Here is a 15168-nt window from a genome sequence, read left to right on the forward strand (position 1 = left end):
CATTCTTAAAATTATAGTGATAATTTGAAAGTGTGCTGATCTACCGTTCACTGTGGTGGTCTTATCCTTTCAAAGTCGGACACAGTGTTTCATTCAAATTTCCAAGTATACATGTTTTTATTTTTTTCTTTAGGGACTGGTAGCTTAAAACTTGCAGATCTGTTAGCCTTAAAAATACGTATGTTCAAAATATTCTGAGTAGGAGCATTTTAATCACGAAGCCAGCACATGTTCCTGCGAATCTGGTTAAACTCTGGCAGTTGTTCAGTGGGACCTACGGATTCAAAGAAGATAGTTAAAAGTGAATAAAGGACAAGTATTAGTCACTTTGTGCGTGAGAGAAAAGGAGCCGGGCTTACCGACAGCAGCGAGAGCTGGGCTCTTATCATAAATATATTTGGTGCACACTTCTTGAACTGTCTCAGCATTTACAGCCTGAAAGACAGAAGATCCCAGCATTCGGAGCTTTGTGTAGGAAAGAGAGAGTCTACACCTAGAACTTTTTAGAATTAAAGCAGGGATTTACGATACGTATTTTCAGCTTTTGTAATAAGGAACTAACAAGCGCCTATAGTGTCTAAAGACTACTTACATCAATTCTTGCCTCAAGCTCCGGAATGGGAATCCTTCTGTTATAGCATAACATTTGTCTGCCAATATCTTCACAGATTGGGGTAGAACCTGTTTAAAAGAGAAGGAAAAACTAAGTAATGGAATACAGATCAACCCTAGGAAAACAGAATGTCGGTCTTTAGTCTTACCATCAAGTTGCAACAACATGTTTGTTTTCAGAAGATTTTTGGCTCGAGCGACTTCACTTTCAGTTACACTTGTACAGAGTCGCATCCTAAAACCATTAGGAAAAATCAAAATGTCAAGTAGTTTGAAAAGCTTACGTGCTTTTTGAGTCAGTGACTTAAAGATAAGATGCTATAATCTATGAACTGCACCACAACATACAAGTGATTAGGACTTCAAATTAATGAAAAGTTGAAATTTTCATGATCCCAGTAGCTACACAAAAGCTAAAATGTTACTGATTATTTTCCTGGTATCGTTAATTTCTTAAAAGTAGTATGATTACAGATAGAGGTTCAATCCAACATGAAAGTAGGCTGACCACATTTTGAGAAACACTTCGCCAGTTCCCATGTTAGGATCTGATACGCTAGAGAATAGGTCTGGAGACCACTGGTTTCTCAAAAGAATCCAGTGGAGTGTAACTTAAGCCTACTAATTAACAATTACACCCCCCCAGTTGACGAGATTTAGAGACCTATAAGCCATTTAAGAATGGTGGAGGAGAGGAACCAGAGCTAAGAAAGTTTTCCAAACAGCATGGGCCTTTCTGCCTCTGTCTCAAGGCACCAGTTCAGAGTAAAACAATACATTTTTCTTTTAGCAATGGCAACTTCAGATTCATTGGCATAATACCACCTTTCCAAGCCAGGTAACTTGTGGAGATACTTTCCAAGCAAACTTTTAGGATCTTCTTTCTGAAGTAATCCGCTTCGTAAAGATTAAGAATTTCCTACAGGATAAAGTCAGCTTCACATGAGACTTAGAAGAAACCTCTGTGATCTTTAAAAACATGGCAACAACTGCTACTCTTCAGTCTTGTTTTCTTGATTAAATGCTAACATCCCCATCAAAACCAATCACCAACGTGTGAGGAGGAAACTAGTTTAAAATGTGAATTCTAAGCAAGATTTACTTTCTCACCATTCTTTTTGAACAACATGCAGCATGTCTGCAATGGTGGCCGGTTCACAGACCATGTAGATCCCCCACAATCCCGTATCTGTGTAGGAAGTGTTGAAGGACTGGAAGCTATGACAGAGGTTGCCGTGACAGGTGAGCTGGGCCAGCTTGCTAGAGAGATTCTGTAAGGAAAAACATTGTCCAAGAGAACTGCAGGTGTATGTGCCCAAATTACCAGAAAGAAAAATTAATTCTGTGGCAAACAGTGAATGCCCCAACATGTGAAGTTTCTATCTAGCAACATCTCAAGAAGTTAAAATTCAACGAGACTAAGAACCATACTTCTCCCCAGCCCAGTGTATCCCCAGAGAAACGCACAATGTAAAAGCAATGAAACCTTGTAATTAACACAGTAGCTACAGCACTTCTAGAGTAATTCACTGCTGTCATCAGCCCAATCTGTAGGGCTCTTGGCTGTGTATGCTTAAACATTGGAAATTTTATTGCACGTGAAGCCTAAGATATTTATTTATTTTTTTTTTTTTAAATATTTTATTTGACAGAAACACAGCGAGAGAGGGAACACAAGTAGGGGAGAGGGAGAAGCAGGCTTCCCGCCGAGCAGGGAGCCTCATGTGGGGCTCGATCCCAGGACCCCGGGATCATGACCTGGGCCGAAGGCAGACGCTTAACGACTGAGCCACCCGGGCGCCCCAAGCCTAAGATATTTATATGAAGTGTATTATGTTGAAATCTTTGAGTACATACTTTGTATTCTGAAGTAATTTCAGACAGAAAAGTTACAAAAATAGTACAAGGAATTCCCTTCATCCAAATTCCCTAAAAACCGTTACTTTACCATGTTTCTTTTATCATTCTCTTTAACAAAATTTTTCAGCTGTTTGAGAGTACACTGAAAGATCTGATGCTTTTTTACCCTTAATTAAATGCTTTGTGTACACTTTTGAAAAACCAGGAAATTAACCTCCATACAATCATTAAAACTAGATTAACACTGATACGGTACTATCAGTGAATTCTATCCTTAATCAAATTTTGCTACCTATCCAACTTATAAATTTTATGGCACCCACACAAAAAATTTTTTTCTGGCCCAGGATGCAATCCAGGATCAGTTTATATCTTGTCAAGTCACAGTACAGAGTTCCACCCTGTCATTTATTATGGAAAATTATTTTTAAAATCACTTACCATTCCTCCTCCAAAAGAGCGATCCCAATTGCCAATCAGTGTATTTGCAACCATGAGACAGATTGTATCTGGATGTGCCCAACCAACGGCCTCAACAGCTACTGCAAGATGCGCCAAAGGCATCTTGTCATCCCTCACTCGTATCTAGTTAAGACCAAGGAAACACAACTCTGGTTAACACTGCCACCGCGTAACAGGCTTAATAAGAAAGAAGGTTTAATCATTGCCACATTACACTGAACAGTCTAATCTGGAAAAATGTCTTGAGTTCTGGAAAGAACACCAAAAGATCTCCAATTGAACTAATAACAGACATAGCCACCAGATGATGACCTGGTCAAAAAGGATTAGGTTATTTCACTGGTAGAGATCAGCTAGTATTCTAATACTGACATAACAGGCTTATTCTTGTACCACCAACGCTACACAGTTCTGCGTCAGCCGACAGCAGACCTCTCTCTCCAGGTAGTCCTTTGAACGTCATCCCTAATGCGGCAAAGGAGGCTGCTGATGAGCTGAAGGCTACAGCTGACAAGTAGCCAATTCTCTGCAAGTTCTGTCTCTAACAGCTACTCCCAGAAATGTACTGTGGGCAGAACTTAACCGGACGTGAAAGTCAAAATTTGGGGTGTTTTAAAAATATAATTTCATACCTCAAAATATATAAATGGGCATAGTGTCAAAGAAAAAGCACAGAAAGAGCAAATTATGACATTCCCCTCAAAACCTTGCTTCCTTAAGAGAGAGGTGGTTAAATAATATGGAATATAAGTGCATAAATCCATCCTCTTCCCTTTTTCTTTCAATTTAAGCCTCTGGTTTCTTCCATTTTACTCCTGTTAGAAATAAGCACATTTTGTACACTCATTCATAAATACAACACAAGAAACCCAAAGGGCTAAATAACTAGCTAAGGAGGCTTGCCCTACCTCACTTCCTGTGAATTTGCAGGGAGGCAGAGCTGGTATTTCTCCTTTGTGTGTGGACAAAGAGTCACCAAAATGAAACTTTGCTAACTCAAGCAGTTCATCGTGGGAAACTCCTAAATTGAAGGAAAACATTTCATATATCTAGTAGCAGCACGATCTAAAGCAGACAACTACCTGCCAAACTTTGTTTTACAATAAACTCCAGATGGTATAATGTGGTAAAAGCCTTTAGAGAATAAGCTCACACAGCACACACCTTCTTGCTTTATAAAGCTTGGAGGTGCACAGCTTTCTCAGTCTCAGCTTTCACAGCTTGCACAGTTTTCATCAACAAATTCACAGCTAAGGATAATAAGACAGCTTGAAAATACCACATTCTATACAGAATCATGTTACATTACTAAAAGTCCTAGAATGCAAATTAGCAAAATCACTTTTCAGTAGTACATTTTAAGTAGAAAAGAATATAAATATGAACATGAGCTTTGTTCTCTGAGCTCTGCTACCAGAATTCAGGAACAAAATAATGTCATCTAAATTTCTGAATAAATCCATTCAAACTCATGACCCAAACAGATTCGGTGAAGGATAAACACAAAGACAAACATAGAAAACAAATTTAGGCATGTGGCAAGTGCTTTAAAATATTGCCATGAAGGTTCTTTATATGAAGCCTTCCTTTAAAACGTAAAAGCACAACTTACACCCATATTTCCCAAACCAATCTGTGATATAAAACAAGACCATGTATGAATGCATGTTTTCAGAAGCACTGTGTAGGAGAGCTGCCTTGGCTTCAATCCAGAGGGTGACGATACAACAGGGAGAGCCTAATGTTCCAAGAATGACAAGCAGAGAGTGAAAAACCATGGACGTGCACACAGTTCTCAGCACCTGACACCACCAACTTCCAGGGTTTCATTAACTTCACCTATAGCCCTCCCAATTGATTGGACATTCCAGATACTCAGTTCCTGCTCCAAAACCTCTGCATATCCTTATCCAAAAGGCAGGGAGCCAAAAAAAAAGTTTTTTATGAAGCTAGATCTGGTCTTTTTCATTGAATTTAAGAAGCCATTGTTTATAAGGCTCATCATCACTTATGTATCAAAAAGACAAAATGCTAATATAGGATACGCACTTAACTGTTAGATATCCCAACTTCAGCAATGTCAAAATGAACCTATGAACTACGATTAAACCCACTGTGTCCATATGCCACCAACAAGGGCAGAGACATCCCAGACAGCGTGGTGGTTGAGGCCTCCTCTCACTAGGTCTTCCTGTTTCCCAGGCAGTTTCAAATATGGACCCCCCAGTCAGCACCAGCCATTTTAGAAACGAGGTTGCTCAACAGAATCTCAGAGTGCACTCTACAAAGGTAACATGATTTACTTTCAGAGGCCAATGAATAACATGTTAGACTTAACCCTCATTTTCATTTTCTCCATTATTCCCAAGTAATTAGCTCAGAAGTCTTATCCAGGGCAACTAGAATTTTAATTTATTGTCATTTCTAAAGAGAGAAAAAATAAATCTACACAAAAGAACACCCATCTATCTTTGCCTTACCCTAGAAAGTCAAAGAGAAAACAAACCTGGAAACCAATAAAGTGTACTGTTTGCCTAAATTCAGGAAATCCAGCAGTATCTAATGGGAATTTTCTTTCATTCACTGGCTTCAAATGTATCCCCAAGGAAGCCTTGTCCTGAAGCCACCTACACGTTTGGATTCTCATTAAACACTCTCAATAGTTCCCTATATACTTCCCCTTCTCAGTAATTAGCTCTACTGAATGAATAAACAAATCAAAAAATGAGCAACATAACATACCCATTTCATGCCTGACCAAGGATGAAGTTGGTTCTCAAAAAGTAATTTAAAATCTCAAGAGACTCCCAAACTCTAGTACACTTTCCCCCAAATGTCATTATCACCCAGTTTGTTCATTTGCCCATTTCCTTGCAAGTAAATTCCGTTATGTGTAAACACTTATGTAAGTTCTTCTATTAAAAAAACCTCTACTAAAGACGGGAAAAGTCTATTTCCAGGGCTGTACATTCCCCTTAACCAGCATATGAAACAATTTGCTCAGTAAATAATAAATCCCAGGACATGTCCTAACAGGATCAAACTAATAAGCACAACACTTTATGACTGTGTTTAAAACAGATACAGAAATGTAAATCGACTAACCTCCAGCAGCAGCAAGTACTATTCTTGGCCCCTTATAATGTGTGGTTATATAATCCACCAAATCCTTACGATTTATAGATCTGTAAACGGAGTAAGAAAAGCAATATAAATGGAAACTAAAAAGCACAGATCTTCATATACTATACCTGACATTAAATTGGACCTTAAAGGCTCTAAGTTAAATGCAGTCAGAAAAAGGGATATGGGCAACAAGTATCAAAACAACTTCAACTTTTTTATATCGAGCTGATACCATTACTTGTTATGTCAGCAGTATCCATGAGTGCAGACACCTGGGAGTTAGGTGGGGCTAAAATGTAGCTAACCACAATTTCAACTGGAGTATCAGGCAGGAAAAAATTACATTTTGAAACACACTTTTTGAATGTTTCTGAATGTTAATTTTCAAAACTCAAATTTTTCTCCAAAAAAAAAAAAAAAAAACCTTGCGAATTATACCTACTTGATATTTTCAGTTGGTCCCAAAATTGTCCGTCCAAGTGCAGTATTTTGATAAGCTGTAGCGTGAAGATAATCAAAAACAACTTCCTGCAAATTGGTTTCAACTTCCTGCATCTCTCTAAGGATTACTCCACGCTCACGTTCAATCTCTGCTTCTCCCAATGTGCTGTTTTGTATTATATCAGCAAGAATTTCTACAGCTAATTGAAAATACAACAAGAAGAAACACTAAGAATCTTAATTTTCAATATTAAGCTCTATTAAACTAGCATCAGAAACCATGACACTGAGCATCATTCAATTTTGACTAAATGACTAAACTAGGAAGAAACAAACTTTTCTATACAGTCAATATACCTAAAAGGACAATATTAAAATTGAAAATAGAACATATAAACCCTGTGGTACAGAAGAACTTGAGGAAAATTCCTACATTTGTCAAAGGTCCCCACAACACTTGTAATGACGCCACCACTTCAGACATGCCAGAGTCTGCACACGAGTGTATACTGTTCTGTAGGAAGATTACAAAGTAGAAAATTACCTGCATTAGAACATCTAGGTACCTACATAGGATCCACAGCACCCAAGTATTTGCTATCCTGGTTCCCACAGCAATGAGGCTGCCCCATAAAGAAGACAAGAAACAGCATAATCTAAAATATGCCCCCAATGAACCACTTACAGAATTAGGGTCTTCTCAAATATCCTTCCCCAATTAACTTAATCCCAGTGCCTGTTTCCACCCATTGGATCCATGTTGGCTATAGTCTCACCATTAGCAAAATGATGATCTAACAGAGATGGAGAGTTAACATGAAGAGGAGGATAGGTATTCCAAAAGATTAAAAGTGACCCTTGGGAAAAACTGATGAAGCCCTCAAATATTTAGACAAGAATGACCCTAATTTGCAAAAAGCCAAAAGTGAACTCAAAGATATCCTACTATGCTGTTAAGCAATTTTATCAGAAAAATTACATACTTCTCCAAAAAGGAAAAACCTTATCTATTCTTCAAGAATTAGTACATAGTTCCAATCACAATCTAAATTTTAGTAAATATGAAACATTTATAATCTTTAGTTTCTTTCTTTTTTTTTTTTTTACTCTACTGCAAACTTGTTCCTCCTTTTAGGTTCACTTTAAGAGTCATTGTCTCAGAAGCAATTATGTTACATTCCAACTATAGTTACCTCTAGACTGCCCAACATGACAAAAAAGATTGCTAGACCAAAGTAAACTGGGGCAGAGATCATGACCAAAGGGAAAAAATTATCTGTAAGACCAAATAAAAACCATCTGTCCAGACGAGAACCAGAGGCCATGATGGGTGATGAAGGGTCCAAAGACACAGGGGAGGACAAGGAATCCTGTGTGAAGACTCTCCTTATATGGGATTGGTAGTCTAGACTGGGGTTCGCTCAAGTGGGAGTTCATACTTCCTGGAATTTATGTTTTAATCAGAATCTTTCGGGGCGCCTGGGTAGCTCAGTTGTTACGCGTCTGCCTTCGGCTCAGGTCATGATCCCAGGATCCTGGGATCGAGCCCCGCATCGGGCTCCCTGCTCCACGGGAAGCCTGCTTCCCCCTCTCCTACTCCCCTTGCTTGTGTTCCTGCTCTCGCTGTGTCTCTCTCTGTCAAATAAATAAATAAAATCTTAAAAAAAAAAAATCAGAATCTTTTTTAATGTATATTTAATATTCTGTAGTAGTACATGTATTTAATTTGTAAATATACCTATACTGATGTATAGTCACATCTCTTACCAATAAGGCTGGGTGATCATAAACATTTGGAGACTGCTAGTCTGAACATCACGTTATTACCTCATACACCAGACTTCACCCAACTGAGGGGACAAAAACCTCAAGCAAACCCCCAAAAGAGAGCTGCTTCAGAGAGCACTTCCACTGTGGATTCCTCAAGGAGCCCCCAGGCTGTGCCACTGGCAGGGGCTCTGTCCTTCCCAGCCAAAAGCCAGGAGGAAAAAAATGGTCTTCAACCTTGTCTTGTCCTTTCTCTAGTCCTCTTTTTTTGCTTTCCCTGCTGTTTCCTGTGTAGAAAAAGGAGAGGGAGGAGCTAGAATGAACAACTCTTTGAAGTAGCCTGGCCTACCCTCTGTTACTAGTCCTGGGGTAAAACGTTTCAAGGAAATCATTAAGACCCTTACAAACGTTTTTTGCAATTCAAACCAACACACCCTCCGCACTGTTGTCATTTTAATTGGTTGTAATGCAAGTCAGACTACCATGTTATAAAATTTTATTTTATTTACTTGCAGGTGGTAGTTGTTTTTGTATAGAACAGGGAATTAAAAAAAAAAAATTGCTCCTAATAACCAGAGCAATTACACAAGAAAACGAAATAAAAGGTATCCGATTTAGAAACAACCCAAACTGTCATTATTTGCAGATAACACATTATACACAGAAAACCCTAAAGAGACTCCATCAAAAACCTTTAGAATTAATAAATCCAGTAAAGTTGCAGGATACAAAATCAACGTACAAAAATCTGTTGCATTTCTATACACTAATAATGAACTAGCAGAAACTAAGGAAACAATCCCATTTACAACCGCATCAAAAAGAATTAAATATCTAGGATTAAACTTGTAAGGAGGTTAAAAGACGAACTCTGAAAACTACAAGACATTAAGGAAAGAAATTGAAGATGACACAAGTAAATGGAAAGCTCTTCCATCCTCATGGATTAGAAGAATATTAAAATGTCCATTACTATCCAAAGCAATCTACAGATTCAATGCAATCCCTATCAAAATTCCAACGGCATTTTTCACAGAATTAGAACAAAGAATCCTAAAATTTGTATGAAACGACAAAAAATCCCCAATAGCCAAAGCAATCTTGAGAAAGAACAAAGCTGGAGACATCACACTCCCTCACTTCAAACTATGTTACAAAGCTACAGTAGTCAAAACAGTATGGTATTGGCATAAAGAGAGATACCTAGATGAATATAACAGAACAGAAAACCCAGAAATAAACCCACACATATATGGTCAATTAATTTACAACAGAAGAACCAAGAATATGCAGTGGGAAAGGACAGTCTCTTCAATAAATGCTGTTGGGAAATCTGGGCAGCCACATGCAAAAGAATCAAACTATCACTATCTTGGGGCCCCTGGGTGGCTCAGTCGGTTAAGTTCTACCTTCAGCTCAGGTCATGATCCCAGGATCCTGAGATAGAGCCCTGAGCCCCATAGCCCCATACCGTATCCCCTTGCTCAGTGGGGAGCCTACTTCTCCCTCTCCCTCTGCCTGCTACTCCCCCTGCTTGTGTGCTCACTCGCTCTGTCAAATAAATTTTAAAAATCTTAAAAAAAAAGAAAAGAAACTACCACTATCTTACACAATATACAAAAATTAACTAAAAATGGGTTAAGGACTTGAACATAAGATCTGAAACCATGCAACTCCTAGAAGAAAACATAGGCAGTAAAGTACCTTGACATAGGTCTTAGTGATGATTTTTTCTTTGAACTGACACCAGAAGCAACAAAATAAAAAACAAGTGGGACTACATTACGCTAAAAAGCTTCTGCACAGCAAAGGAAATCATCAACAGACTGCTAAGGCATTAAAAATGTTTCACTACTACACATATGGCTCTGGAGAAAGTATTTTTGAATCAAGTGTTAGGGCCTGGTTTGTACAAGTCTTGCAGCTTACAACTATTTGATACCATCTGTCATATTTACAGAAAAAAATAAAAATAGGGGCCCCCTCACCCAAAGTTTGATTCATTTTTTCACATTTCTGAGGGTTACTCTTTCACAACAGACATAGCAAAAACAGTATTAGATTATTTTTGAACTTGTGAAAATTACCTATCTGCACTATACATAATAACAATACCTCTTGGCAAATCTTTAGAGAATGCTTTGGCATAATATACAGTCTGCTCTCTGGAGGTATAGGCATTGAGATGAGCACCCATGTTTTCAATCTCAAGTTCCAGATCTAATTGGGATCTCTTTTTGGTGCCCTGAAACAAAAAAGAAGAAAAAGAAAATTATGGTACCTTCCTTTATCTCTCATCTATTCTAAACACTTCAGACAACGAATATGAGGACATAAGCAATGTCAGTTTCATGCAAGGACCAAATATGATTTCTAAAGTGCATCCGGGGGGGGCGCCTGGGTGGTTTAGTCCATTAAGCATCTGCCTTCAGTTCAGGTCATGATCCCAGGATCCTGAGATCGAGCCCCATTTTGGGCTCCCTACTCAATGGAGAGCCTGCTTCTTCTCCCTCTCCCTCTGCCTGCCACTCCCCCTGCTTGTGCTCTATCTGTCAAACAAATAAACAAAATCTTTAAAAAAGCTAAAAACTAAAAGTAAAGTGCATCGGGCCTCAAAAACAGTGGTGTACTTACATATGACCCTTACATCCCAAGAGAAAATCCTTGTTTCAACTCTACATAAGCAACTTTCAGTAATTATTTCAGATAATTACTGTGGAAAAAAAGAAAAGATTAAATAAATAAAATAGACTATACTACTGGGGGCACTTGGGTGGCTCAGTCAGTTGAGCATCTGACTTGGTTTCAGCTCAGGTCATGATCTTAGGGTCATGAATCGAGCCCTGAGTGGGGCTCTGCACTCAGCGGGGGGAGTCTGCTGGAGATTCTCTCTCCCTTTCCCTCTACCCCTCCCCAACCCACATGCACATGCACACGTGCATGCTCTCTCTCAAATAAAATCTTTAAAATATATATATACACCTACTACTGAAATAGTTCTCCTTGCCTGAGATTGAGATTTTTTTTTTTTTTTAAAGATTTTATTTGACACACAGAGAGAGCGAGAGTATGAGCACAAACCGGGGGGGTGGCAGGGCGAGGGAGAAGCAGGCTTCCCGCTGAGCAGGGAGCCCGATGTGGGGCTCGATCCCAGGACCCTGAGATCATGACCTGAGCCGAAGGCAGATGCTTAACGACTGAGCCACCCAGGCGCCCTGAGAGTGAGATGTAAAGAAATTTAAAGAAATTTGAAGAAAATGTATTTTTATAAAGTCTTACAACTTGCCTTGAAAGCCATATGCTCCAAAAAGTGAGCTGTGCCATTATTCTTCTCATTTTCATATCGACTTCCAGCATCAATCCAGAGCCCAACCTTAATGTAAATCAAGGAAAAATTAAATGAAACCTCATTTTCTCTTTTGGGGGAATGGAAGTGGAGAGAGGGGCAATCTTCTTCCTTTTTTTTGACAAATGCTTTCCAATCCTAACACTAAAGTTTTCTTGACTTCAGTGAATTGACAACACATACCTGTCAACTATGAGACTTAAAAATTTTGGTCATCGAGCTATTGCTGGGTGGTGAAGTATCTACTTGCCAGTTTCACAGAGGACCCAGATTTTTAGCCCAACTTGTTAGTACAGCCAATTAACAACTACAGTATAAAGAACACTAGAGATTATCAGAAAATCTAGGTTCAAATCCTGGCTCTGTCATGTATTAGCTGTGTGACCTTGGACAAAACCATTTAACTTTTCTGAACTTGCCCCTCAACTGGGTGTGATGGTGCCTCCTACAAAGAATTATTTTAAAGATGAAATAAGACAATATATGTAAGAACAGCCGGCACAGAGTAGCCTAGAGAAAGTACTTATTTCACTATTATCAACACCACTAACAATAACACAGTAACAGGCTGTAAGAACCAGACGCAGACCCTAAACAAGGTACACAGGCACTTGCTATGAAAGTGAAAGATTCGCAAGTAAGAGTCATCTGTCAAGGCAAAAAAACTGTCACTATTTCTCAACCACCACCAGCCAATAAAAAGCTGAGATTTAAATCAACAATCCGCTCTGTCCTAACGAGGGGGTCACCTAAACAGCGGTTGCTGGAATCCCTTACCGTGCACGTTGAGAGGCCAGAGTCTTCAGAGGCCACTCTCAGTCCGTTGTCCAGACGCGTTACTCGGGTTTCAGGAACATTCAGAACCACCCGTGCAGCAGCCTGTGTACTTCTCAATCTGTTCCCGCCAAAATATGACTAGTTGGGGGCGAAGGGGTGGCAGAGAGGAAGAAAACACATCACTATTCTGATATTAAATGGTGGTTAGAAAACCAAATCTGTCCCAGAGACTCTGTAAAGTACTCTTTCCTCCTCAATTTTTGTTCCACTGGGACCCACCCCTTTGCTGGCTTAGGAACCTCGCTTAACCTAAAGCCAACAACACGCCCACAAACATGCCTTTCCCTTAAGGAAAACAAGCAGTTCTCATCATTATCCAGAGAGAGACTCCTTTTATTTCAGTACCTCTCCTAGACATGTTTAATATTCATTACAGAGGGAACAAGCTGGGGGGCCGGGGGGAGACAAGAAAGGGAGAGAAAAATGTAAAGATACCTACACGCAACACAGCACCGAGATTTAGGTTCTCACTGTTCAAGGAAAACAGAAGGCTTTGGAAAAGGCAGAAAGAGCAGACAGGCAGAAGGGCAGATGCTCAAGATACACTGACCGACTGATCGCTGACTGGGCCACTCGCCCGCCTGCAGTTTCTCTTTTCCTTTAGACACGTGAAACGTCCCACATACCTGAGGTTCTCATGAGAAAAACCTATATCCTGCCAAAACTTTCTTTTAGCTTCCCCGGGGTTCGCAGACAGCACAGCTGAGGAGGAAGCTCAGTCTTAGGCTAAAAGAGAACTCTGATCTCACTTTTTAATTTCCCCCAATTTGCAACCGCTGTGTCTTTAGTCATCAACACGCACTCATTATGACCCCTGGGCAACCGGGGGGAAGCGGCCGGTAACCAGTGTCATCCCACACTTTTCTAGCAGGTCACGCGCGGTGGGTGACCAAGGTCAGCTCATCCCCGGCGGGACGTGAGCATCCCAATCCCAGGCCGCCGGCGCCGACCCGCCGTGGGGGTGCGGGGCGCAGACTCCACGGCTGGGCTGGCGCCCACGACTCAGGTGTCCCGCGCGGCGTCCGGAGGGAAAGCCCCGGCCGGGTCTCGGGCGGCACCCAGACAAGTGGAGAGAAGCTCACCCTCCCGGCTGCGCCTCCAACCAGAAGCCTCTCCGCGAAACCCCAAAGCCGCCGTCGCGCCGCGGGTAACAACAGCCCTCGGGCCGCCGCCGCCATCTCCGCTCGGGACTGGGAGGAGGATGTGCTTCCGGGGTCGTGACCCGAGGGTCCACGGAAGGAGGCGGGCTCCACCTTGTGGCCACGATGGAAACAACACTCTTTGAAGCGGTCCCAGAGAGCATGGATTTGGGCTTGGTGCGGAGCGATTGGCCCCAAATAATACGAATTAGGGAGTCTGTAGGAGGTCCTGTATTATCAGTTACTTAGATCGCCTGTGGCGTGTACGGCTCAAATGTGGAGGAGTTAAAGGTAACCTGGTGCGACCTGTTATCCCATTGGTGGCTGGAATTGATTGGACAAAGTAGAATACGATCCAAAATTCACTGTCCTTCAGGAAGCATCTATGGGGAGAGACAAGCGTGGAGAGAGGAGGGAAGGATGTGTCATTGTTGACCCCTATTCACTCTTCCACCCTTTACAGTCTGGTTCATTTAATTCCATCGAAACTGCTCTTGGTGAGGCCACTAATTGCTTAAAGACGGAGGCTTCACGGTCGTTATCTTACGGTCCTAATGGCAGAATTTGACATCGTAGATCTCTGAAAATTTCTTATTGTATCTTAGAGCCCCTCCTCCTTTTTATAGTACCTTCTTCTTTACTTTATTGGGCAACTCTTTATTCACAGATCTCTTAATGAAGCTAAAAATACAAGCACTGTTCTAACTGTGCTATTCTTAGGCTCATTTTACAGATGTAGAAATTGAGGTAAAATATATTGCCTGAGGTCACCATGCTAACAAGAGGCTGTGTGGATCCAAAGCCTGCGCTCGTAAACACTGTACCATTTTGCCCTAAAAGTTGGTGTTCCCCAGTGTTATGGACCTGGGCCTCTTCTACTGCACTCTCCCTAACAGTTTCCATTTCCACCTAAAGACTTCCCTGTCTACCCAAAGGCCTTTCTCCTGAGCTCCAGGCCCGCTTACACCTTCCATGACTAGAAAGCTGCAACTGACTATCCTTTTGGCATCTCAGGATCAACTTGTCCAAAATGCAATTCACTGTCTGGCCCTAAGTCTCTTCCTGTATATCCAGTGCAGAACAGCCAAGGAGATTTCTGTTCACCCAGACATCCAAACCAAAAACCTGGATCTCATCCTTATCTCCTCTTTTTTCCACCCTCCACATCCAATTGATACACCCTGCTCCTGCCTCTTGAATCTGTTCCAATTGTCACAGTTTTCCACCTTGTTGTCCAAGGGATCTTTTTAGAATGCAACTTTTAGCACAACAGTCCCGTTATGAAAAATCCTCCAGTAACTCCATGGTCAGGATAAAGTGAAGGCTCCTTAGTATGGGAGATAGGGCCCTTCATGATCTGACTCCCACGTATCTTTCTGGATTCATGTCTCTCCACCTACCCTCTCTGCTATGATTCACAGGTTTAGCCCACACACTCAATTACATAATAAGGACAGCCAAGGTTATTCCTTCATATTTCCAAAACAAATGTGTGTTAACGTTAATAAAGAAATACAAACATGCATACATATATACAAAAATATTTAGGTATAATCACAGGAAGCTCCTGGGAAATTT

The 15168-nt window shown here is 40.8% G+C and overlaps 1 protein-coding gene across 1 annotated transcript; it reads right to left on the reverse strand.

Moving 5' to 3' along the window:
- Window positions 1-87: 87 nt before the first annotated feature.
- On the reverse strand, window positions 88-13679 carry PMPCB (peptidase, mitochondrial processing subunit beta). Its single transcript, XM_036067469.2, has 13 exons — window positions 13534-13679; window positions 12392-12529; window positions 11555-11641; window positions 10384-10513; window positions 6503-6701; window positions 6040-6119; window positions 3843-3955; window positions 2914-3057; window positions 1723-1883; window positions 762-847; window positions 593-681; window positions 360-435; window positions 88-274 (listed from the first exon to the last, which is right to left on the reverse strand). Exons 1-13 carry the CDS (start codon window positions 13627-13629, stop codon window positions 210-212), a joined length of 1464 nt encoding a protein of 487 aa, XP_035923362.2. The 5' UTR covers window positions 13630-13679; the 3' UTR covers window positions 88-209.
- Between the last annotated feature and the right edge of the window lie 1489 nt (window positions 13680-15168).

The sequence above is a fragment of the Halichoerus grypus genome, chromosome 12 (assembly GCF_964656455.1).
Source record: "Halichoerus grypus chromosome 12, mHalGry1.hap1.1, whole genome shotgun sequence".
Lineage (NCBI taxonomy): Eukaryota > Metazoa > Chordata > Mammalia > Carnivora > Phocidae > Halichoerus > Halichoerus grypus.